The sequence below is a fragment of the Nycticebus coucang genome, chromosome 9 (assembly GCF_027406575.1).
Source record: "Nycticebus coucang isolate mNycCou1 chromosome 9, mNycCou1.pri, whole genome shotgun sequence".
Lineage (NCBI taxonomy): Eukaryota > Metazoa > Chordata > Mammalia > Primates > Lorisidae > Nycticebus > Nycticebus coucang.
The window spans coordinates 50267402-50291060 of NC_069788.1; the positions used below are offsets into that span (position 1 = coordinate 50267402).

Consider the following 23659-nt stretch of genomic DNA (forward strand, 5'->3'; position numbering starts at 1 on the left):
GTGATGTTGGATACTAATTTCTATTTCTTCTTAATTTTAAAATTGCAAACATTTCAAACATATTAAAAAATATAAATATTTCAAATATGCACAAGATCTTGTTTCATTTATATTTTTCCTCTAACCATATTACTTTGAAGCAAATTCAAGGCATCATATTTTATTGGTAAATATTTTGGTATGCATATATAAATAATAGTTTTTTTTTTTTAGAAAAAGTAGTGTCACTATCATTATTTCACCTAAAAATGTTGGTGCTTTCCATTTATCTTTCTTTCTTTTTTTTAATTATTAAATCATAGCTGTGTACATTAATGTGATCATGGGCCACCATACACTGGTTTTATAGACTGTTTGACACATTTTCATCACACTGGTTAACATAGCCTTCCTGGCATTTTCTTAGTTATTGAGTTAAGACATTTATATTCGACATTTACTAAGTTTCACATGTACCCTTGTAAGATGCACTGCAGGTGTAATCCCACCAATCACCCTCCCTCTGCCCATCCTCCACCCTCCGTCCCCTCCCTCGCCCTCTTCCTTATATTCTTAGGTTATAACTGGGTTATAGCTTTCATATGAAAGCCATAAATTAGTTTCATAGTAGGGCTGAGTACATTGGATACTTTTTCTTTCATTCTTGAGATACTTTACTAAGAAGAATATGTTCCAGCTCCACCCATGTAAACATGAAAGAGGTAAAGTCTCCATCTTTCTTTAAGGCTGCGTAGTATTCCATGGTGTACATATACCACAATTTATTAATCCATTTGTGGATTGATGGGCACTTGGGCTTTTTCCATGACTTAGCAATTATGAATTGGGCTGCACTAAACATTCTGTTACAAATATCTTTGTTATGATGTGATTTTTGGTCTTCTGGGTATATACCTAGTAGAGGAATTACAGGATTGAATGGCAGATCTATTTTTAGATCTCTAAGTGTTCTCCAAACATCTTTCCAAAAGGAATGTATTAATTTGCATTCCCACCAGCAGTGTAGAAGTGTTCCCTTTTCTCCACATCCACGCCAACATCTCTGTTCTTGGGATTTTGTGATATGGGGTAATATTACGGGAGTTAGACGGTACCTCAAAGTAGTTTTAATTTGAATTTATCTGATGATTAAAGATGATGAGCATTTTTTCATATGTCTGTAGGCCACGCGCCTGTCTTCTTCAGAGAAGTTTCTTTTCAAGTCCCTAGCCCAGCCTGCGATGGGATCACTTGTTCCTTTCTTGCTTATACGTTTGAGTTCTCTGTGGATTCTGGTTATTAAACCTCTGTCAGAGACATAACCTGCAAATATCTTCTCCCATTCTGAGGGCTGTTTGCTTGCTTTACTTACAGTGTTCTTGGTTGTGCAGAAGCTTTTTAGTTTGATCAGGTCCCAGTAGTGTACTTTTGAAACTGCTTCAATTGCCTGGGGGGTCCTCCTCATAAAATACTTGCCCAGACCAATTTCTTCAACGGTTTTCCCTGCACTCTCTTCAAGTATTTTTATAGTTTCATGTCTTAAGTTTAAATCTTTAATCCACTGAGAGTCTATCTTAGTTAATGGTGAAAGGTGTGGGTCCAGTTTCAGTCTTCTACAGTTTGCCAGCCAGTTCACCCAGCACCATTTGTTAAATAGGGAATCTTTTCCCCATTGAATGTTTTTAATTGGCTTGTCAAAGATCAAATAATGGTAAGTAGCTGGATTCATCTTTTGGTTCTTTATTCTGTTACAGACATCTACTTCTCTGTTTTTGTGCCAATATCATGCTGTTTTGATCACTCGATTTATAGTATAGTCTGAGGTCTGGTAGCGTGATTCCTCCTGCTTCATTTTTATTTCTGAGTATGACTTGGCTATTCGAGGTTTTTTTCTGAGTCCATATAAAATGAAGTATTATTTTTTCAAGATCTTTAAAGTATGACAGTGGAGCTTTAATAGGGATTGCATTAAAATTGTATATTGCTTTGGGTAGTATGCACATTTTAACAATGTTGATTCTTTCCAGCCACGAGCATAGTATGTTTTTCCATTTGTTAACATTTTCAGCTATTTCTTTTTTTAGAGTTTCATAGTTCTCTTTATCGAGATCTTTCACATCCTTTGTTAGATAAACTCCCAAATATTTCATCTTCTTTGGCACTACTGTGAATTGAATAGAGTCCTTAACTGTTTTTTCAGCTTGACTATTGTTGGTATATATAAAGGCTACCGATTTATGAATGTTGATTGTGTAACCTGAGATGCTGCTGTATTCCTTGATCACTTCTAAGAGTTTTGTGGTAGAGTCCCTGGTGTTTATCAGATATACAATCATATCATCTGCAAAGAGCAAAAGTTTGATCTCTTCTGACCCTACATGGATACCCATGATCACCCTTTCTTCCCTAATTGCGATCGCTAAAACTTCTATTACAATGTTAAAGAGCAGTGGAGACAATGGGCAACCTTGCCTGGTTCCTGATCTGAGTCTAAATGATTTCAGTTTCACTCCATTCAATATGATATTGGCTGTGGGTTTGCTGTAGATGGCCTCTATCAGTTTAAGAAATGTCCCTTCTATACCAATTTTCGTAAGTGTTCTGATCATGAAGGGATGCTGGATATTATCAAAAACCTTTTCTGCATCAATTGAGAGAATCATATGGTCTTTGTTTTTTAATTTGTTTATGTGCTGAATTACATTTATAGATTTACGTATATTGAATGAACCTTGAGACCCTGGTATAAAACCGAGTTGGTTATGATGTATAATTTGTTTGATTTGTTGCTAGATTCTGTTTGTTAGGATCTTGTTGAATATTTTTGCATCTATATTCACTGGTGATACTGGTCTATAATTTTCTTTTCTTGTTGGGTCTTTTCTTGGTTTGGGGTTCAGGGTGAAGTTTGCTTCATATAAGGCGTTGGGTAGTATTTCTTATTTTTCTATACTTTGGAACAGGTTGAGTAATATAGGTACTAGTTCCTCTTTAAAGGTTTGGTAGAATTCTGACATGAAGCCATCTGGTCCTGGGCTTTTCTTTTTAGGGAGCTTTTGTATGGTTGATGCTATTTCAGAACTTGATATAGGCTTGTTCAACATTTGCACTTGATTCTGGCTAAGTCTTGGAAGGTGACGTGCTTCCAAGTATTGGTCAATTTCCTTCCGATTTTCATATTTCTGAGAATAAAGTTTCTTGTAATATTCATTAAGGATTTTTTGAATTTCTGAGGAGTCTGTTGTTATTTTGTGTTTATTATTTCTGATTGATGAAATTAGAGATTTTTACTCTTTTTTTCCTGGTTAGGTTAGCGAAAGTTTTATCTATTTTATTGACCTTTTCAAAAAACCAACTTTTGGATTTATTGATCTGTTGTATAATTCTTTTGTTTTCAATTTTATTTAATTCTGCTCTAATTTTGGTTATTTCTTTTCTTCTACTGAGTTTGGGGTTGGAATGTTCTTCCTTTTCCAGTTGCTTGAGATGTCCCATTAAGTTGTTAACTTCCTCTCTTTCCTTTCTCTTGAGGAAGGCTTGTAGGGCTATAAATTTCCCTCTTGGGACTGCCTTTGCCGTATCACGAAGGTTCTGATAATTCGTGTCTTCATTGTCATTTTGTTCCAGAAATTTGGCAATTTCTTTCATAATCTTATCTCTGACCCAGCTATCATTCAGCATAAGGTTATTTAACTTGCATGTTTTTGTATGAGTATGCAGATTCCTGTTGTTATTGAGTTCAACTTTTATTCTATGGTGGTCCAGGAAGATGCAAGGAATAATTTCTATTCCTTTAAATTTACTGAGGTTAGACTTGTGACCTAATATGTGATCGATTTTGGAGTATGCTTTGTGGGCTGATGAGAAGTATGTGTATTCAGTTATGCTGGGATGAAATGTTCTGTAGATGTCTGCTAAATCCAAATGTTGCATGGTTAGGTTTAAATCTAAAATTTCTTTGCTCAGCTTCTTATTGGAGGATCAATCCAACACTGCCAAAGGAGTGTTGAAATCTCCAACTATTATGGAGCTGGAGGAAATCAAGTTGCTCATGTCTGTTAGAGTTTCTCTTATAAATTAAGGTGCATTCTGGTTGGGTGCATAAATATTAATAATTGAAATGTCATCATATTGAGTATTACCCTTAACAAATATGAAGTGACCATCCTTATCCTTCCTTCCTTTTATTGGTTTAAAGCCTATTCTGTCTGCAAATAGAATTGCAACACCTGCTTTTTTCTGATTACTATTTGCCTGAAACATGGATGACCTGTAGAACTATGTTCCAGTTGTCTCCCATGAGCAGGTACTCCAGGGGGTTGCACCATTCTGAATCACAAGGAGATCTATGTCTGCTCAGCCAGGCCACTGCTCTCTGCCACTATCCGGCAGGGGGAGGTGAGGCCTGACAACCTCGGGAGTCTGAGGCTGGTCACTCAGTTCCAGCCCCACCCCTGATTGATGTTACTGACAGAAGAGATAAACTTTGTGGGAATTTGTTTCTGTCCCTGCTAAATTCCCCTACACAAGAGAAGGTGTTTTGAGTTCCCAGAACCTGTGCCTCAGGCCCTGTTTGTGCCACTGTAGTTTGTGTTCCCAGCACAGTTACCTGCCAGTTCTAGCCTCTGCCTGCCCTCCTTTGTTGAGGCTTATGATCCCCTGGGGGCCGGGTGCATCGTAGGCTCAGTAAAGTGGTCCTTGGGTTCAGCCCTGCCCTGGGAATCTCCCAGCTCTGCGCCTGAGTTTTCTAATCCCTGCGCTCTTCTGCCAGTGGTTGCCACGTAAGAAGATGCCCAGCCTCCTCTGGTTGCCCAGAGAGACAGGGGGTGTGACTCTGGAATATCCAAGGGTGAGCCCTATTGTTGCCAAAAACGGCTGGTGCTTGGCGCATCAGGGCACCGCCGCTCTGGCATGGCTTCCTCTCAGCCGACCATTATCTCCTCACTCCTGTGTTACAGAATCAGCACTGACCAGCTGCAGTCCAGGCCCTGTCCATACCCCTCGAGAAATCACTCAAGAATCTGGACTCCTGTTGGACAGGCCTCCAGACATCAGAGTGAGAGTGGAGGGGCGTTCTGGGAGCTCAGAATTTCAGGTAGGGAATATATACACTTTTACATAGTTTTATTCCTGGCAGGAGAGTGCCATGGCACCCTAGTAGGGGAAGTAGGTCCTGTTTTTAGAGGGTCTCTGCCATGGAGTATAATGGGAAGACTTTTGAACTCTGCTCGTTTGTTTATGGGGTACTCTGAGCAGTTCTCATGAGGGAGGGGACTCCCATCCACTTGGTGATAGATTTTGTACCTTTTGTTTGTATCCTTGGGGTCGCAGCTTGCCTCAGCAGGGTTTATGTGTGTTCTTCAACCTTCTCTTGGCGCAGCTCTAATCCACCAGGTTACTTGCTAAATTTCTGTCCTTTAACTCATCTTCTGGATGGGACCCTTTGTGGAAAGCTGGCTTCAGTCAGCCATCTTGTCTCCGCCCCCCACACCACATGTTCTTACTATTAAATTGGAACTAATCAATGAGCACAGGTGTGCACAGAAGGAAGTAAAACTCAGTGGAAATCAAGCAGAGAGGAGATGATAATAAAAAACCTACCTAATGGGTAAAATAAATGCTATCTGAATGATGTTGATGTATTTTGCCCACTTTTTAATGGGGTTGTTTGATTATTTTCTTGCTCATTTGCTTGAGTTCTTTGTAAATTTGGGTTATTACTTCTTTATCGGATGTATAGCTTGCATACCTTTTCTCCCATTCTGTAGACTATTTGGTCTGTTGATTATATCTTTGGCTGTGCAGAAGATTTCTAATTTAATCAAATTCCATTGATTTATTTTTGTTGTTGCTGTTATTGCCATTGCGGCCTTCAGAAATTCTTTGCCTAGGCCAATATCTAGAAAAGTTTTTCCAATATTTTCTTCCAGAGTTTTTGTAGTTTCATGACATATAATTAAGTCTTTTTCATCTTGAATTAATTTTTGTGTGTGGTAAGAGATATAAATTCTATTTCATCCTTGTGCATATGGCTATCCAGTTACCCCAGCACTATTTATTGAATGGGGCTTCTTTCCCCCAGGGCATATTGCTATTTGATTTGCCAAAGATTGATTTGCTGTATGTGGATTTTTTTTTGTCCTGTTCCATTGAAATATGTCTCTATTTTTGTATCAGCACCATGCTGTTTTGGTTACTATAGCCTTGTAATATAGTTTGAAGTCTGGTAATGTGATATCTCTAGATTTGTTCCTTTTGCTGAACCCTAATTTTGGTTATTTGGGCTCTTTTCAGGTTCCAAATGAAGTATAGAATGATTTTCTCTAGATCTGCGAAATATCACATTGATATTTTAACGGGGATTGCATTGAATCTGTCATTCACTTTAGAAATTATGGACTTTCTATTGATCCTACCAATCCATGAGCATGATATGTTTTTTCCATTTGTTTTCTTCCTAGAGATAGTGAATACTTTGGTTGCATTTTTCATTCATTCTGCTAACTTACGTTTCTTGAGTGAGGCATTAAGGCCATTCATATTAATTGACAGAATATATATCATTCAGATGATATATATATATGATATATTTATATATATATACATCATTCAGAAAATTAATGAAACAAGGAGTTGGCTTTTTGACAAAATAAATAAAATAGATAAACCATTGGTCAGACTAACGAGAAATAGAAAAGTAAAATCTCTAGTAACCTCAATCAGAAATGATAAAGGGGAAATAACAACTGATCCCACAGAGATACAAGAGATCGCCTCTGAATACTACCAGAAATTCTATGCCCAGAAATTTGACAATGTGAAGGAAATGGATCAATATTTGGAATCACACCCTCTCCCTAGACTTAGCCAGGAAGAAATAGAGCTCCTGAACAGACCAATTTCAAACACTGAGATTAAAGAAAGAATAAAAAATCTTCCAACCAAAAAATGCCCTGGTCCAGATGGCTTCACACCAGAATTCTATCAAACCTTCAAGGAAGAGCTTATTCCTGTACTGTAGAAATTATTCCAAAAAATTGAGGACGAAGGAATCTTCCCCACCACATTCAATGAAGCAAACATCACCCTGATACCAAAACCAGGAAAGGACCCAAACAAAAAGGAGAATTTCAGACCAATCTCACTCATGAATATAGATGCAAAAATTCTCAACAAAATCCTAGCCAATAGATTACAGCTTATCATCAAAAAAGTCATTCATCATGATCAAGTAGGTTTCATCCCAGGGATGCTAGGCTGGTTTAAAATACGCAAGTCCATAAACGTTATCCACCATATTAACAGAGGCAAAAATAAAGATCATAAGATCCTCTCAATAGATGCAGAAAAAGCATTTGATAAAATCCAGCATCCTTTTCTAATTAGAACACTGAACAGTAACATTTCTAAAACCGACTGAAGCTATCTATGACAAACCCACAGTAAATATTTTACTGAATGGAGTAAAACTGAGCTATGTGAGTGGACAGATTCTCTCTCCTTCCTTGATGAGGGAGGATGAAAGTCTTTGGAATCCTTTCTCTTTCCCCAGCCCTGTGGCCTTCTTAGCAGTGTGCATTGCTTCATCATGCTTAATCTATGAGACAGTAGGTGGTGCTTTTGGATAAGAATCAACCGCAGTCTGTATTATCGAGTTAGTAAATGTTGTCAAAGGCTGTGCAAATTGACCTCCCTGCCAGTAGGTGGTGCTTGCCAGAAGGAACAGGCTGCAGTGTTGTTTTTGTAACCTGTGACTGGCTCTAGCCCTTCAGGATGGGTGTATGAATGTTCCAGGTGGTGGGCAGGGCGGTGGATCTTCCAGGTGAGTCCTTATTCTCCAGCACAGCAGATACAGGTGAGGAAGTGAGGCTGGGTTGGGCTGGACTGAGTGAACCTGCCCTCAGGCTCTGCAAAATCTTGTAAAGTAGCTGTCTAGGTGGGGTTCAATGGTTTATACCAAGATTTCTAGGGAAAACCATAGCAGAAGGGCTGAAGTGGCCCCACCCAGCCAGAAAGTCTGCTTGTGGAGGAGGGGACATCTAAGATTTACAATCTAGCTGTCAGGAGCAGGTTTCACTTTTCTCTTCCATTTCCTGCTCTTCAGTGTCCCCTGGCATTTGCCACCAGGCAGAAGTTCAAACTATCTGAGCTTCTCATGATGACACTGAATGCTTGGGAGCTTCTTCCCTGTCCAGAATGGCACTGTTGGCTGAAAGCATGACTTTCCTGTGGGGGAAGGGTCAGACCCAAACCACACTCCCTTTTCAGTTCTGCCCATGAAAACTCCATTATCTCCCAATATTAGTTCACATATTTCCCCTTCATAACCTCCCAGCAATATGATCAAGTCCTTGGGGAATAAGATCTGGCTTTTGGGACTGTCCTCTGGTCCCTGCAGATCAATTTCTGACTGTGCCAGGGAGAAGTGTGCTGGTTCCAAGTTGCTTATGGGGTACTCAAGAAGGTTTGATGTCCCACTGCTTATGGGAGTGCTCTGCTCTGATTAGGATGGTCAGTGAGCAGGGAGCTCATAGTCTGAGCATCCCATCATTAGTCTGATGCAGATCTTTAAGAGAAAAGATTTGAGTTCTACTCTCTGTGGAAGCCTCTGTATGGTGGATGAGGAGGAAGCTGCTCCTGAGAGCAGGCTCAATTGTTCCTGGCTCAGTTGTTTCTCTTAGCAACTACTGGCAGAAGTGGGGGGGGGGGAATGGAGGAAAGCTGGAACTCTAGTTGTCTCTGTCCTTCTCTCCAGAAGGCAGCTTGCTTGGAATGTCCAGGCTCTGTGGTCATGCAGATCCCCCAGGACCACTGGTCCCTGCAGCTCTTGCAGTCTCAGTTGGAATGGAGGAATGTTTGTGTGGGAATGAGACAAAAACTGAGGGCTGAAGCCCCCAAGGGAGGACAAAGGGACATGATGGATGGAGAAGCAATACAGTGCCCACTGTGTTGGCTAAGGTCTGTGGTTATGTGAAGCAACTCCAAGGTGGCTGGCAACCTGCTGCTTTGTCCCCAAGAAGTTCCCAGTTCACTGGCAGCATCAGCTTCTCAGCTTGTAAGGATAGAAAGGCTCTGCAGCAGCTTAGGAGCCTGTTGACTGCCAGAGATGTGGGGGAGGGAGAAAAAAACACCCCACATGCCCTTTTCACTGGACTCCAAGCCTCTTGGAGGTTGATCTCTGCCAATAGCTTGCTCCTTATTGTTTTGCTTTGCAACTTCTTCCTGTGGAATCTCTGGTAGGTTCTGGCACTTTTCCCTTGGAGCAGATTGGCAAGCACCAATGAGAGGTCGGTGAGCAGGTTATCTTTGGTTGTTTGTTCTTTTTCATCTAAAACTTTTCCTTTTAGTTGAGAAAAATTGGCAGCTGATGTCTTTGGTCAGCCATCTTGTCCTGTAATTTTTAAAAATTACTTATTTGCCTCCCTGTTTGAAGAACAAAAAATTAGATGTATCTTTTAAAAATTCTTCTTAACTCATATGCCAGTTAGCATTATAGTCCCCAACTCCCCGGCTGCAAACCGGTATGGTCTGTGTCCTTTTAGGGACTGGGCTGCAGAACTCTGCCTCCCCTTCCTGTCCATGGAAAAATTATCTTCCATGAAACTTAGGAACTGGCCATATAGCAGGAGGCAAATAGCAGGGAAATGACCAAGCTCCCCATTGTTCACTCACATCATAGCCTGAGCTCAGCCTCTCCCCTACCCCCTTAAGTTCATGGAAAAACTGTCTTCCAAGAAACCAATCCCTGGTGCCAAAAAGGTTGGAGACTGATGAGTTAGTATATACTTTTCTAATTCAGTAACCATGGCTTCAAATTAAAATCCTCAAAATATAAACACATAATCATTTTGTTGACCACGTTATAATTTGTTAACTTAGACTAATATTAAATAAATAGACCTATTATTCATCTACTCAGTACTTGGGTAATATGGGCATACTTGTATACACTCAGTTTCATACAAGAATACATAAGAAAACATAACAAATTGATTTTATCAACTGATACCCCCAAAACAAATTTAGCATTTATGCCCCATTGGGGTATCATCCCATTTCAAATTTCCCTCATATGACCTTGGAAAATTTGTTAAAAACAACTAGACCATATTTTCACATACATTTTTGCTTTATTCAGTGTCCTTTGTTATATATTTCTAAACAATTTGAGAAGTAATATAGCTATACATCTTAATTTTCTCATTGCCTGGTTATATTTATCTCTCTCTTAGATTTCTTCAATCTGGAACCTTGTTCTGATCACCCTACCCAAAGCCCCCTTCACTTCCTTGTTCCTCAAAGTATAGATCAGTGGGTTAAGCACAGGAGTGACCACACTGTTCATGATGGCAATGATCCAATCCTTGTCCATTGAGCTCTCTGAGGCAGGGAAAATATAGATGAAGAGAACAGGTGCATAGAAAAGCACAACTACTATGAAGTGGGAGGCACAAGTGGATAATGCTTTGTGAAGCATACTGCAAGAGTGGGTTTTGAAGAAGAGATAGGCGATGATGTAGAAATAGGAGAGAAGTGTCAAAAAGGAGGAACTAATGGCAATGGTTCCTGTGACAGTATTGAGCAGCCACTGATTGAGCTCTGTGTTCCCACAGGCAAGCTCCAGCAGTGGTTTAACATCACAGAAGAAGTGATGGATATGGTTGGAACCACAGAAGTTCAAGCGAGAGGTCATTATGGAGTGTAGCAGGGCATGGAAAAAACCAATGATCCAGATTGTGATAGCCATCTGGGTACAGAACTGAGGCCTCATGATGGCAGTGTAATGAAGTGGTTTGCATATAGCCATAAAACGATCAAATGCCATCACAGCCAATAGCATGGCCTCTGTGCTGCCCAAAAAGTGGAAGAAATGAAGTTGGCTTATGCATCCCAAGAAGGAAATTGTTTTATGTGTAGAAAGGAAGTTTTTCAGCACCTTTGGCAGTGTCACTGTGGAGTAGACGATATCTAGACATGACAGGTTTCCCAGGAAGAAATACATGGGTGAATGGAGTCTTGGGTCAGAGATGACAATCATCAGGATGGCTCCATTGCCTGACACGTTGAGGAAGTAGATGGTGAGGAAAACCACAAAGAGAAAAGGCTGCAGTTCTTGGATGTCTGTCATTCCAAGGAGGAAAAATTCAGTGACTGAAGTTTGATTCAGCATCACTTCAAAGAAGAGACATAATAATATATATAGTGCTATCTTTAATTAGAATCAGAGTCCTTCCAGGTCAGGATTTTCTCACCAAGGCAAAAATATTTTGAGAGAGAGTACTGTTTTACATGATCCCAACTACACAAGTTTTATAACAGTTTGGCGTTAGACTGTTAAATCTTAAGCATATATGTCTGTTATGGACTCTGACTCAACTATCTTTAAATTAAGTTTGTCATTAATATTTTTATTTCTTCCAGGGATTTAGAGCATATTTTCAGGCCACAATCTTCTCTGCCTATGGACATGCACATTCTGAAACAAGTTTCCTTTAATATTCCCAAGTCAGCTCTAATAGGGTATAACTTTTTAATATGCCACCATGACAATATCTCTTGGCCTAGTAAGAAATCATCTGTAGGATTTTAATTTAAGAAAAATAGCAATAATGAATTTATTATAAGCATAAAAATCTTCTAAAAATAATAGTAATTGCATTTCCTCCTCTTATTTTATAAAGTGTAAATGGGACTAGGTGTTCTCTTACTGATTTCTTCCTGATCCACATTCCTAGAAACACCATGGTGCCCTGTTTGGGTAGGAAACATAAGCACATTAATGAGCATAATTTGAGATATATCTAAAATGTTATTACTACTATATCTGGTGATGGTCTCAGTTTCATCTTATAATCAGAGCCTTTATATTTTGTTCAAAATGGGATCCCAAATTACTACTTTTATGACAAATATTATTACAATTTTATCCCCCAGTTGACATAATGCTTTTTTTACTTTCCAGATCTGTGAATCCATTGGTAAGAAAAGTTATTCCTTTGATATATTCAACAGTTCCTCCCTTCTTTCACTAGCACTAACCTATCCTTAAAGTATTTATGGCTTCATTCTTATTGAAATCTTGTTTCCTCTTATAATTTGCTTAAGTCTTGTTTTTATTTTCCCTGAAATAAACTCACTCTTCAGATATTTAGAAATATTCTACCTTGAGTGAAATTCACTTTCTTCTCTTCTAGATCCACTAATGTGACACTTGCTATTATATTGTCTTTCAAAGAAAGACTTCATATCAGCTCTCCCCAAAGTTGCCACAAGTTTCCAGCTCTTCCCATTTGAAAAACATGTTTTCTCTATTTGGCCACCTTTTCTTCCCACGAAATAATTTTTCCCATGTTTTAATCTTCAGAAATGTATTTTAAATACCATTTACAGCATTGAGAGAATATACTTTTTCAGTTGATATTCAAACTTTTAAAAAATTACAAATAAATTATATGTAATCAGGGTTAATGTTTGATTAAGTTTGTACCATTTACTGAAAGGCAGAAAACCTTTCAATTCACCCCCCCATTATTTGCAGAGTAGCTGACATTATCTCCATTAGATAAATAAAAGCAGACATAATTTTATGAAGTATATCCCTATTTTCTCCTTTCATGTAAATGTCTTATAAACTATATCTTGAATATTGAGAGAGAAGAAGCAAGAATGTTTGGGAAACTTATAGGAGTAGGAAAATGATGAGAACTATAAGAATACAGATGATGACATTGGGGTGCTTTTTCTAAAAAGGTTTGAGAAATCACTGGAGGAAGAAGAAAATAATTAGATTATGACTAGAGTAAAAAAAAAAAATTAATGAGCTGGGAACAGTTCTGAAGAGCCCTTGGGAGTTTTGGCTCTAGAGCTGGCAAATATTTTTAAAAATTATCTAGTCTTTGCTATGCTTCCATAAATCACTTCCATAAAGGAAAGTCATCAGATAATTAAAAATAGTTTTCTCTAATGGCCATGTATATTTTGTGTTTTTAAAAAATTACTATTTCTGTTTAAAATATAAATAATACCCTGTTTCCCTGAAAATAAGACATCCTCCAAAAATAAGACCTACTCAAAGGAAGGATAAGACGTCCCCTGAAAATAAGACCTAGCTCATCTTTGGGAGCACACCTTAATATAAGACACTGTCTTATTTTTGGGGAAACAGGGTATGACAAATATGATTTTTGGTTTTCTGACACAGAAAAAAAAGTTATAACAAAAACCTATTTGGGAAAATATGTTCTATTAACTTTTAAAGATAGTTAGCATCAGACTAATCTGTAGTAAATGATTTTCTTCACTGCAATTTCAATATTTAGAGATTACAGATGTGTTTTGAAGAGTGTCTAGAGAACCAAGGTATGTTTAATTGACAATAAGATATGAGAATAAAAATATAACAGGTAAAATGGCTTCAAATTTCATAAACACAATGAGCAGACCATTGTGAGATGCAAAATAAGCTTTGAATTTTGGGCATTTAACTTTAATATTGGTATATAGATAGATCATGCATTAATATATTGAAAACACTCAGCCTGTGTCCTATTTCAGCCTGACTGAGTGTTCTGATTCACAGAATAGAAAGCTTTCCAAGTTTAAGTTTCCAGTGATTCTAAAAGCTGAAAATTTTTTGAAGTGATGGTTCATGTTGAGATTGCAGCATAAACTCTTTATCTTCACAAATCTCTTCCTCCCCTTTTGAAATTCTGCTGAGCTTTTAATGATCCACAGATCCTGGACACTAATTCCAAAGAGAGAGTGTCCCTTGGTGCTGTGAAAGATAACTGTAAAAACAAACAGGTACCTTTCTACACCTGCCATATGAGGAAGTAGCCTCAGGGAATTTCCATGTGGAGTTGCGGTTTTTTCATTTCTTTTTCTTTTTTTCTTTTAATTAAATTATAACTGTGTACATTGATGCATTTATGGTGTTAGGTGTACTGATTTGATATACAATGTGAAATGCTTACACGAAACTGATTAACACATCTATCACAATTATATATATATTTTTAATTGAATCCTTAATATTATCTTTTTTTTTATTGTTGAGGATTCATTGAGGGTACAAAAATCAGGTTACATTGATTGCATTTGTTAGGTACAGTTTCTCTTATAATTGTGTCCTGCCCCCAAAGGTGTGTCACGCACCGTCACTCACTCCCACCCCCTCCCTCCTTCCCTCTCTTTGCTCTTCCCTTCCACCACCCCTTCCCTCCTTCTCTGTCTCTGCACTCCCCTTCCCCCACCTCCCACTGTGTACTAGGCCATCAACTGTCTTCATATGAGAATTGAGTACATAGGATTCTTGCTTCTCCATTCTTGGGATGCTTTACTAAGAATAATGTGTTCCATTTCCATCCAGGTTAACACAAAAGATGTAAAGTCTCCATCTTTTTTAATGACTGAATAATATTCCATGGTATACATATACCACAGCTTGTTAATCCATTCCTGGGTTGGGGGCATTTAGGCTGTTTCCACATTTTGGCGATTGTAAATTGAGCTGCAATAAACAGTCTAGTGCAAATGTCCTTATGGTAAAAGGATTTTTTTCCTTCTGGGTAGATGCCCAGTTATGGGATTGCAGGATCAAATGGGAGGTCTAGCTTGAGGACTTTGAGGGGTTCTCCATACTTCCTTCCAAAAAGGTTGTATTAGTTTGCAGTCCCACCAGCAGTGTAGAAGTGCTCCTTTCTCTCCACATCCATGTAAACATCTGAGAGTTTTGAGATTTTGTGATGTGGGCCATTCTTGCTGGGGTTAGATAATATCTCAGGGTGGGTTTGATTTGCATTTCTCTAATAATTAGGGATGATGAGCATTTTTTCATGTTTGCTAGCCATTTTTCTGTCTTCTTTAGAGAAGTCTCTATTCATGGCTTTTGCCCATTCATATATGGAATTCTTGGCTTTTTTCATGTGGATTTATTTGAGTTCTCTATAGATCCTAGTTATCAAGCTTTGGTCTGATTCAAAATATGCAAATATCCTTACCCCTTGTGTAGGTTGTCTATTTGCTTTGGTTGTCTCCTTAACTGTACAGAAGCTTTTCAGTTTAATTAAGTTCTATTTGTTTATTTTTGTTGTTGTTGCAGTTGCTACAGAAGTCTTCTTCATAATGTCGTTTCCCAGGCTGATATCTTGAAGTGTTTTTCTATGCTTTCTTTGAGGATTTTTATCGATTTATGCCTTAAATTTAGGTCATTTATCCATCTTGAATCAATTTTTGTGAGTGGAGAAAGATATGGGTCCAGTTTCAGTCTTTTACATTGGATATTTTGTTCTCCCAGCACTATTTATTTATTTATTTATGTATTTATTTTTTGAGGCAGAGTCTTACTAAGTTGTCCTCAGTAGAGTGCTGTGAGTACAGCTCACAGAAACCTCAGACTCTTTGCTTAGATTTAGTGGAATTTGTTTTATAAATCTCAGAGCTCCTATGTTAGGTTCATATATATTTAGGATTGTTACATCTTCTTGTTTAATTGATTCCTTTATCATTATATAATGACCATCTTTGTCTTTTTTAAAAACATTTTTTTAAAGTCTAATTTGTCTGATATAAAAGTAGCTACTCCTGCTCACTTTTGGTTTCCATTTGCATGGAATATTTTTTTTTTTTTTTTGTGACAGAGTCTCATTTTGTTGCCCTGGGTAGAGTCCCATTGTGTCACAGCTCATAGCAACCTCCATCTAGATCTTGGGCTTAGGCGATTCTCTTGCCTCAAGCCTCCCGAGTAGCTGGACTACAGTTGACTGCCACAATGCCCAGCTATTTTTTTGTTGTTGTTGTTGCAGTTTGGCTGGGGGCCCTGTTTGAACCTGTCACCTTGGTATATGGGGCTAGCACCCTACTCACTGACCCTTGGTATATGGGGCTAGCACCCTACTCACTGAGTCACAGGCGCTGCCCTGCATGAAAGAGTTTATGTGGGTTAGATGTATTTCCTGGAGACAACAGATACGCATCTTGTATTTTTTTTATCCATTCAGCTAGCCTATGTCTCTTGAGTGGGCTATTCAGATCAGCCATGTTGATTGTTAGAATTGATACATGAAATGCTCTTCTGCTCATCCTGATGGGTAGTACCTTCTTGCTTTATTTCACTTCTTGTACTTTGTTTTGTTTGAGCTTTGGGATTTAACTTTCAAGAATTTTTACACTGGAGGTGAACATTGTGCTGATCCATGTATATGTATGAGTTGTGAGTATTTCCTGAAGGGTAGGTCTGGTCTTGAGAAATTCCCTCAGTTTTTCCTTGTCTTGAAAGGTCTTTGTTTCTCCTTCATATATGAAATTTAGTCTTGCAGAATACAAAATTTTAGGCTGGAAGTTATTCTGTTTAAAAAGACTGAAGATGGGGCCCCAATCCTTTCTAGTTTGTTAGATCTCAGTTGAGAAATCTTTAGTTAGTCTTATGGGTTTTTCTTTGTAAATTACTTGATGTTTTTGCATCATATCTCACAGGAGTTCCTCCTTTGTGTTGACTTTGGCCAGTCTAATGACTATGTGTCTTGGTGATTGCCTCTTTATGATTAATATCCCAGGTGTGTGTTTGGCTTCTTGTATTTGGATGCCTAAATCTCCAGAAAGACCAGGGAAGTTTTTCTCAATTATTCTTTCAAATAGGTTTTCCATCCCTGTGTGTTTTCTTCTTTACCTTCTGGGATGCCTATGATTTTTATATTTGGCCATAGCACAGAATGGCTTATTTCTTGTAGGTTTTATTCATTCCTTTTAATTTTCAGTTCATTATTTTTAAATGACTGATTTAATTTGATGGTGTTGTCTTCAAGCTCTGAGATTATTTCTTCTGCTTGGTTGAGGTTATTCTTTAAACTTTCCATTGAATGTTGTAGTTGTTTAAATAAATTTTTCACTTCCAGATTTTTTTATTTGGTTTTTCTTTTATGTCAATCTCTTTAGTGAATTTTTCTTTCATTACCCAAATTGGTTTTTCTTTTCTTTTCTTTTTCTTTTTTTTTTTTTGAGTTTGTTTTCTATTTTTCTTTTGGATTTTGTTGAGATTTCTTATAATCCATATTTGTAGTTTTTCTCCTTTTATTGTAATGTTTTCATTTTGGTTGTATCTATTTCTAGAGAGTTGGTCTTCCCTTTGGGGATATTTCTTTTTTTTTTAATTTGTTATTATTTTTATTGTTTTGGGTTCATTGAGGGTACAAAGAATTAGGTTATACTGATTGCATTTGTTATGTAAAGTCCCTCTTATGGTTGTGTCCTGCCTAAGAGATATGCCATATACTGTAACTCTAATTCTTCTCCCTCCTCCCCTCCCCTTTATTCCCCCACACCCACTTTGAATTTGATTTGAGTTTTTCTTTTATGGGGGTATGTATTAGATCATCTACTGGCTTTGTATTAGAATTGAGTACATTGGATTCTTGCTTCTGCATTCTTGTGATGCTTTACTGAGAATAATGTGTTCCAACTCTGTCTGGGTTAATTCAAAAGATGTAAAGTTTCCATCTTTTTTAATGGCTGAATAATATTCTATGGTATACATATAACCCAGCTTGTTAATCCATTCCCAGGTTGGTGGGCATTTAGGTTTTTTCCACATTTCGGTGATTGTAAATTGAGCTGTAATAAACATTCTAATGCAAATGTCCTTAGGATAAAATGCTATTTTTTCTTCTGGGTAGGTGCCTAGTAATGGTATTTCAGGATAAATGGGAGGTCTAATTTGAGTTCTATGAAGATTCTTTATATTTCCTCCCTTGAGATATCTCCTAATCCCAGTGAGAATACCCCATATCACTAAGTCTCAAAGCTGTAGATGCTGGTATGGATGTGGAGAGAAGAGAATACTTTTACACTGCTGATGGGACTACAAACTAATACAACCTTTGGGGCTATTTCTTTGTTATGATTTTCAATGCTTTTGCTAATTCCTTCTCTTATTTATTTATTTATTTTGGCTAATTCCTTCTCATGTGGAACAATTATTGCTTCTTAATCTATTTGTTTAGATAAATCTTCCCTCCTCCTCTCCCATACTGGTGTGTTTGTAGCATATGTTGGGTACAAACCTTTGTTTGGGAGTGCTTTGATAGCAATCTAAGTTCCAGATAAATGTCTTGGTTTTGGACATCCTTAGTGTGATGGTTTCCTCAGTTGCTAGTTGTGTGTATGCTGCAGCAGTGGTGATCTTTCTCTGTGGGAAGATTCCTTGTCTATCTTTGATGAGAGAGAATAAAGTCCTTTGAAATCCTTTCTATTTCCTCAGCCCTGTGGTCTTTGTAGCAGTGAGAATTTTAATGGCACATCTGGTCTAACCTTTGAAACAATAAGTAGCACTCATGAGAACCAACCTCACCCTGTAATATTGGGACAATAATTTCTGTAACAGGCTATGTAAATTGATCTCCCTATCAGAAGATGAATGATATTTGCCATAAGTACTAAAAAAAAGCTGCAGTGTTGTGTTTGTGACCAGCTCTAATTCCTTGGGAGTAGCACTTGAATTCCCTAGGTCATAGATTGGGCCCTGAAACTTCCAAATGAATCCCTATTCTCTGCCACAATGGAGGCAGATAGAGGAGTGAGGCTGGGTTGGGTAGGTTTTCCCTTAGGCACCACAAACAGTGGGAAAATAACTGCTTCAGAAAGGTTCCAAGGTCTGCTCCCAGTGTCTGGTGAAAGCTGCTAGGGAAGAGCTAAAATGGCCCCATCCCAGCAGAAAGTCTGCTTGTGTAGAGACATTTGAGATTCACAGTGTGGCTGTCTGGCTGTCACTCTTTCCCCTTACTTGTGTGTCTGATCTGCTAGTATATGTCTCTGTAAAATATCATCAGGCAGGAATCTCCCAAATTTGGCACCTTGGGTTTATTACAAGTCCACAGAGGAAGATGCATAAGCATCTCCACCTTCTGTGGAGGCCTCAGCCTGGAGTATGTGCCCACTGTAGGGTGGGAGCTGCTTGCCAAATCCTTGGCAAAAACTGCTTTCTTAGTTGAAATGGGTGGGGGAGATACCACTGTTTCTGGCAAGCCTAAGCACCTGAATTTCAAGTGATTACCTTAAATAAGCATGTGATATATTTTTTTTAGATGCAGGGTCTCACTATGTTTCCCAGGTTAGGCTAAAATTCCTGGGATTAAATGATCCTCCCACCTCAGTGTCTTGAGTAGCTGGGATTACAGGTGCGCCTGGTAAGCATGTGTTAAAAACTGCTTGTCAATTTCAATCACCTTCCAAAGTTGGGAGGGGGATTTCTTGTGATGGGAATTAACATGTCGTACCTTAACACACACTCACATAACCATAGCAATATGGGACTGTGCTCCATATGAGCACCACTTTCATAACCCAGTCTTCCATTGCTTTCCTGCGTAATCATATGGCCAGGCCATTGATCACCACCCATAAATCAGTAAAAACTAAAATATAGGGTTTTTAAAAATTATCATTCAATTCTTCCAGCACTGGTAGGAAAATAGTATGCAGTTCAGCCACTGAGATCATCTGTTTTTACATTCTTTGCTCAAAGAAGTGACCTTCCAAATAGAGTATTACTCATTCCTCTTGGAGTGGCAATATTAGTTGACTGACCATCTAGCTCTTTGTGGGTCAGTGATTAAATCAAGGTAATTAACATTCCCTGGAAATTTTTATCAAAAATGAAAGGATTTTAGACATACAGAGATGGAAAGAATTCATAATTATCAGGCTTGCATTACTATAAACGTTTAAATATTTCAGGCAAAAAAAAAAAAAGACAGAGAGAGATGATATAATATATAAATATGTGAGGTAGAGCACCAGAAATGGTACACATGGTAAACATAAGATTTTTTATACTATTTAAATTTTATTAAAAAATAATTGTAATGATATTATCAGAAGTGGCAGAGAGCTCCAAAAACACATTCCTCCACAAAATCTAGTTTTTCTGAACTTTGGTATCTAATAAAAAAACTAACAACAACCAAGGAAGTACTTAATGAAGCAAGAAGTTTTTATATTGTGATAAGAAAGCATGGTGGCATTTTTACTTAGCTATCTGCTGACTCTCACCCCTACACCCTCAGCTATTAGGAAGCCATGAGTATGGTGGCCCACATTCCTCGGTGCACCTGCCTGTTGTCAGAGGAAGTAACATGAACTTTATTTTCAAAGAATTGTGGTTGCATCCCTCTACCTGTATGATGGCGTGGGTAGAAATATAACACAGGCTGACATTCCAGAGGATTTGTGCAAGGACAGCCCTGGGCCTCTGCCTTCCACTGTTCAGCACAGTTATGGTGGCAAGGGGGTCATAATGTTCAGCAGAATAGACAGAAAACTGGTTTGGGAGCATCTGGGTAGAAATTAGCAACTTAGCAGAGACAAGATATCAGCAGAGTTAGAAGGCAATTCAAAATTACCCTCAAGCAAAGACTATCCAGCCTGAAGGCTATAATAGTAATTGTTCCTCTCTCATCTCCTAAGGCAACTTCATTTATTATCTAGTTAGTTCTTCGCTTAAAAATTGTTCTGATTTGGTGCCTTATTGTCCTTCACCCCAATGATCTTTTTTTTTTTTTTTTTTTTTTTGTAGAGACAGAGTCTCACTTTATGGCCCTCCGTAGAGTGCCGTGGCCTCACCCAGCTCATAGCAACCTCCAACTCCTGGGCCCAAGCGATTTTCTTGCCTGAGCCTCCCGAGTAGCTGGGACTACAGGCGCCCGCCACAACGCCTGGTTATTTTTTTTTGGTTGCAGTTTGGCCGGGGCTGGGTTTGAACCCGCCACCCTCGGTATATGGGGCCAGCACCCTACCGACTGAGCTACAGGCGCCACCCCCCAATGATCTTTTTCATAATCAAAAGACCAGCTGCATGATTGAGTCATGAGGTTATTAACTCTTTACTTCTTCATTCTGTATATACATGGCCCAAAATCCATCCTAATAATAGCCTCCTGAGATTTCAGTTCAAGGTGGCACTTATCTGCCTCACTACAGGCTGATACGGTGTTGATCTTTCCGGGCCTCAGCAGAATATTCTGCATGTGAATTTCTACCATCATTCCCCTCTCCACTCCTGGGCATCTAGTGGTCAGGAAAGCCCTTGCTTGGGAAATTCTCAGTCCACCATAGTGTAGCTCCCTCCTTCACCATATGATGGCCCCCTAGGAGATCAGCTCAGAGGGTTGTCTTCCTTTCTTTTTCCTAGAATATTTTCAAGGCTTGACTGGTCTCTACAGCAATGTTTTTATGGACCATTTAAAGCATATACTGGTCACAGCTGCCTGGGACAAGTATATATATATATCTCAAATGGGGCAAGCAGCAACTTCAAAGGCCTAGGAAGGGGGAGACAGGAGAACTAGATACATAAGACAATGTGGCTTTGAAAAGACACAGACACTGAGGATTCCCACAGACACTGAGGAATCTAGAATGCCACATGAATGCTCAGGGCTAAATACATGCTCAAAAAAGACCTGAGATGACCTTAAGTTTTCACTTCTGGGTGATTTTTAAGCTCCATGTAAGCATTAAATGAAAGCTAAAAAGGAGTTTTAAACATCTTAGATCAGTGTTGAAGGACTGCCCTAATTCAGACTTTTATCTGCAAAGTCTGGGAGAATATAATTATTATTCTTATTATTATTTGGATCCAGATATTTAAGGAAACCTTTGCCAAATTACCAGCAGACCAATAAGCTAATACAATAGACTTACCACACATTACAAGGAACAACTTTAAAAAGTAGTTTAGAAAAGTTATTAAGCAGAGAAACAACTCCATGCATGATATGTAGCAACAAGAAACTTTGTGGAAATAAGAAACTTTCTTTGGGCCCCTATTTACCTCATTACAGTATTCAAAATGTTTAGTCTTAAAAAAAAATTATGAGGTTCACAACTCTTCAAGAATGTGGCCCATTCCCAGAAAAAAATAAATCAGAAGAAGCTGTCCTTAAGGAATCCAAGTTATTGGACTTACTAAAAAAAAAATTCTAAATCAGTAGTCTTAAATATGCTCAAAGAGCTAAAGAAAACCATGGGAAAAACTACAGCAACCAGAAGAATAAAATTTTACCAAATGAAGACTATTCATAAAGATATAATGAGAAACTTGATGGAAATTCTAGAATGGAAAAGTATAATTACCAAAATAAAAAAATTAGTAGAGAAGTACAATGCTCTTAAACAAGTAGAAGAAAGATTCAGCAAATGTAAAGACAATTCATTTGAAATTGCAGAGTATGAGGAGCAAAAGTGAAAAGAAAAAAGAAAATAAAGAAAAGCAAACAGCCTAAGAAAATTATATGACACCATCAAGGTAAGCAAGGTTAGCATGCAGAAGAATCAGCAAATTGAAGATAGGCCAATTATGATTATGCAGTCAAGGGAGCAGAAAGAAAAAAAAATTAAGGCAAATGATCAAGGCCTATGAAAACTCTGCACACTGCTAAGTGTACTAACTTATGCATAATAAGAGTCCCCAAGGAAAAGGAGAGATAGGAAAAAAAAGGAAAAATATGTGTTGAGGGGAGAACAAGATGGCGGCCGAGTAACAGCTTCCTTGCATGTGGGCACCGTGAGACCAGGGAGATAGGACTCCAGGCATCTCTGGCTGGTGGGATCTGCCTATCGTCACCCCTGCGAGGATACAGAGAGTCAGCGAGAGACTTCTGGACACCAAGAGGAGGACTAAAACTGGAAAACCGGCAAGTGGTCACGTGTGTTCAATCTGTCTAAACCCGCCTGCAACTGTAAGTTCAGAGCAGCAAGACTGCAAACGGAAACGCCTTACCTGTGAACTGTTTTGGTGTCTTTGGACTTGGCACTCAGTTAAGTTGCCTTGGGGAGAGCCTGAGCGGGAATTGGCTGTTGTCTGGGGCCCCAGTCTGAGACGCAGAGCCAGACGGAGCTAATAGTGTTTGGCTGTGGGTCACAGGGAGCCATTGTGAGCGATCTGCCCTGGCAAGCTCCGCCCTCATGGTCGCAGAGCAAGAATTGGGTGGGAGCTGGTAACCCAGCACCGAGTAGCCTAAGGGTGGGGTCTGAGCTGCCTTGCAGCCCTAACCCTTAGGGGCAGAGTGAGACCGGTTTTGGCACACTGGGTAAGTGGATAGCCACTTCAGCAGTGATTCCAGCGACAAGCACTTTCCTGGGAAAGCTTCTGCTCAGCAAGTTTACAAGTTCAAAGTGCCTTTTAAGTGGGCTGAAGAGAGATTTAGGGTGTCTACCTGCTGGGGTTTGAGAAATCAGCAGCCTCCAGTCGTATCAGAACTGTGATTAACATCTCATACCCCAGAAGACCACATGTTGCCCAGACAATATTCAACAACATATACATACTGCTTTGTTTTTAGTTGTGTTTTTTTTTTTTTTTTTTTGGTTTGGTTGTTTTTTTTGTTTATTTTGATGTTGTTTTGTTTTTTAATTTCAACCTCTTCTGTACAGATCTTTTTTCTTTCTCAATTTTTCTAGTTTAATTATAATTTTCCATTGCTGCCTCTTTTAATAAGTAGAACTTCATTTTTGCTACTGTTTCTACCGCTATTATATGTTTTTTCAACCAATTTTATCCCGTAAAGTTTTCCGTTTGCTTGTTTTGGTTTGATTTATAGCATTTTTGTCTTTCCTCTCTACTTGGTGGAGGTGGGGTACTGTGTCTGACCAGGTTAGCAAAGAGCTGCTGACCTCAAGGAAACCACAC

At 38.6% G+C, this 23659-nt stretch overlaps 1 protein-coding gene across 1 annotated transcript; it reads right to left on the reverse strand.

The window, feature by feature from the left end:
* Window positions 1-10207: 10207 nt before the first annotated feature.
* LOC128594698 (olfactory receptor 12D2) lies at window positions 10208-11149 on the reverse strand. The gene has a single exon (XM_053603605.1). It carries the CDS (start codon window positions 11147-11149, stop codon window positions 10208-10210), a length of 942 nt encoding a protein of 313 aa, XP_053459580.1.
* Between the last annotated feature and the right edge of the window lie 12510 nt (window positions 11150-23659).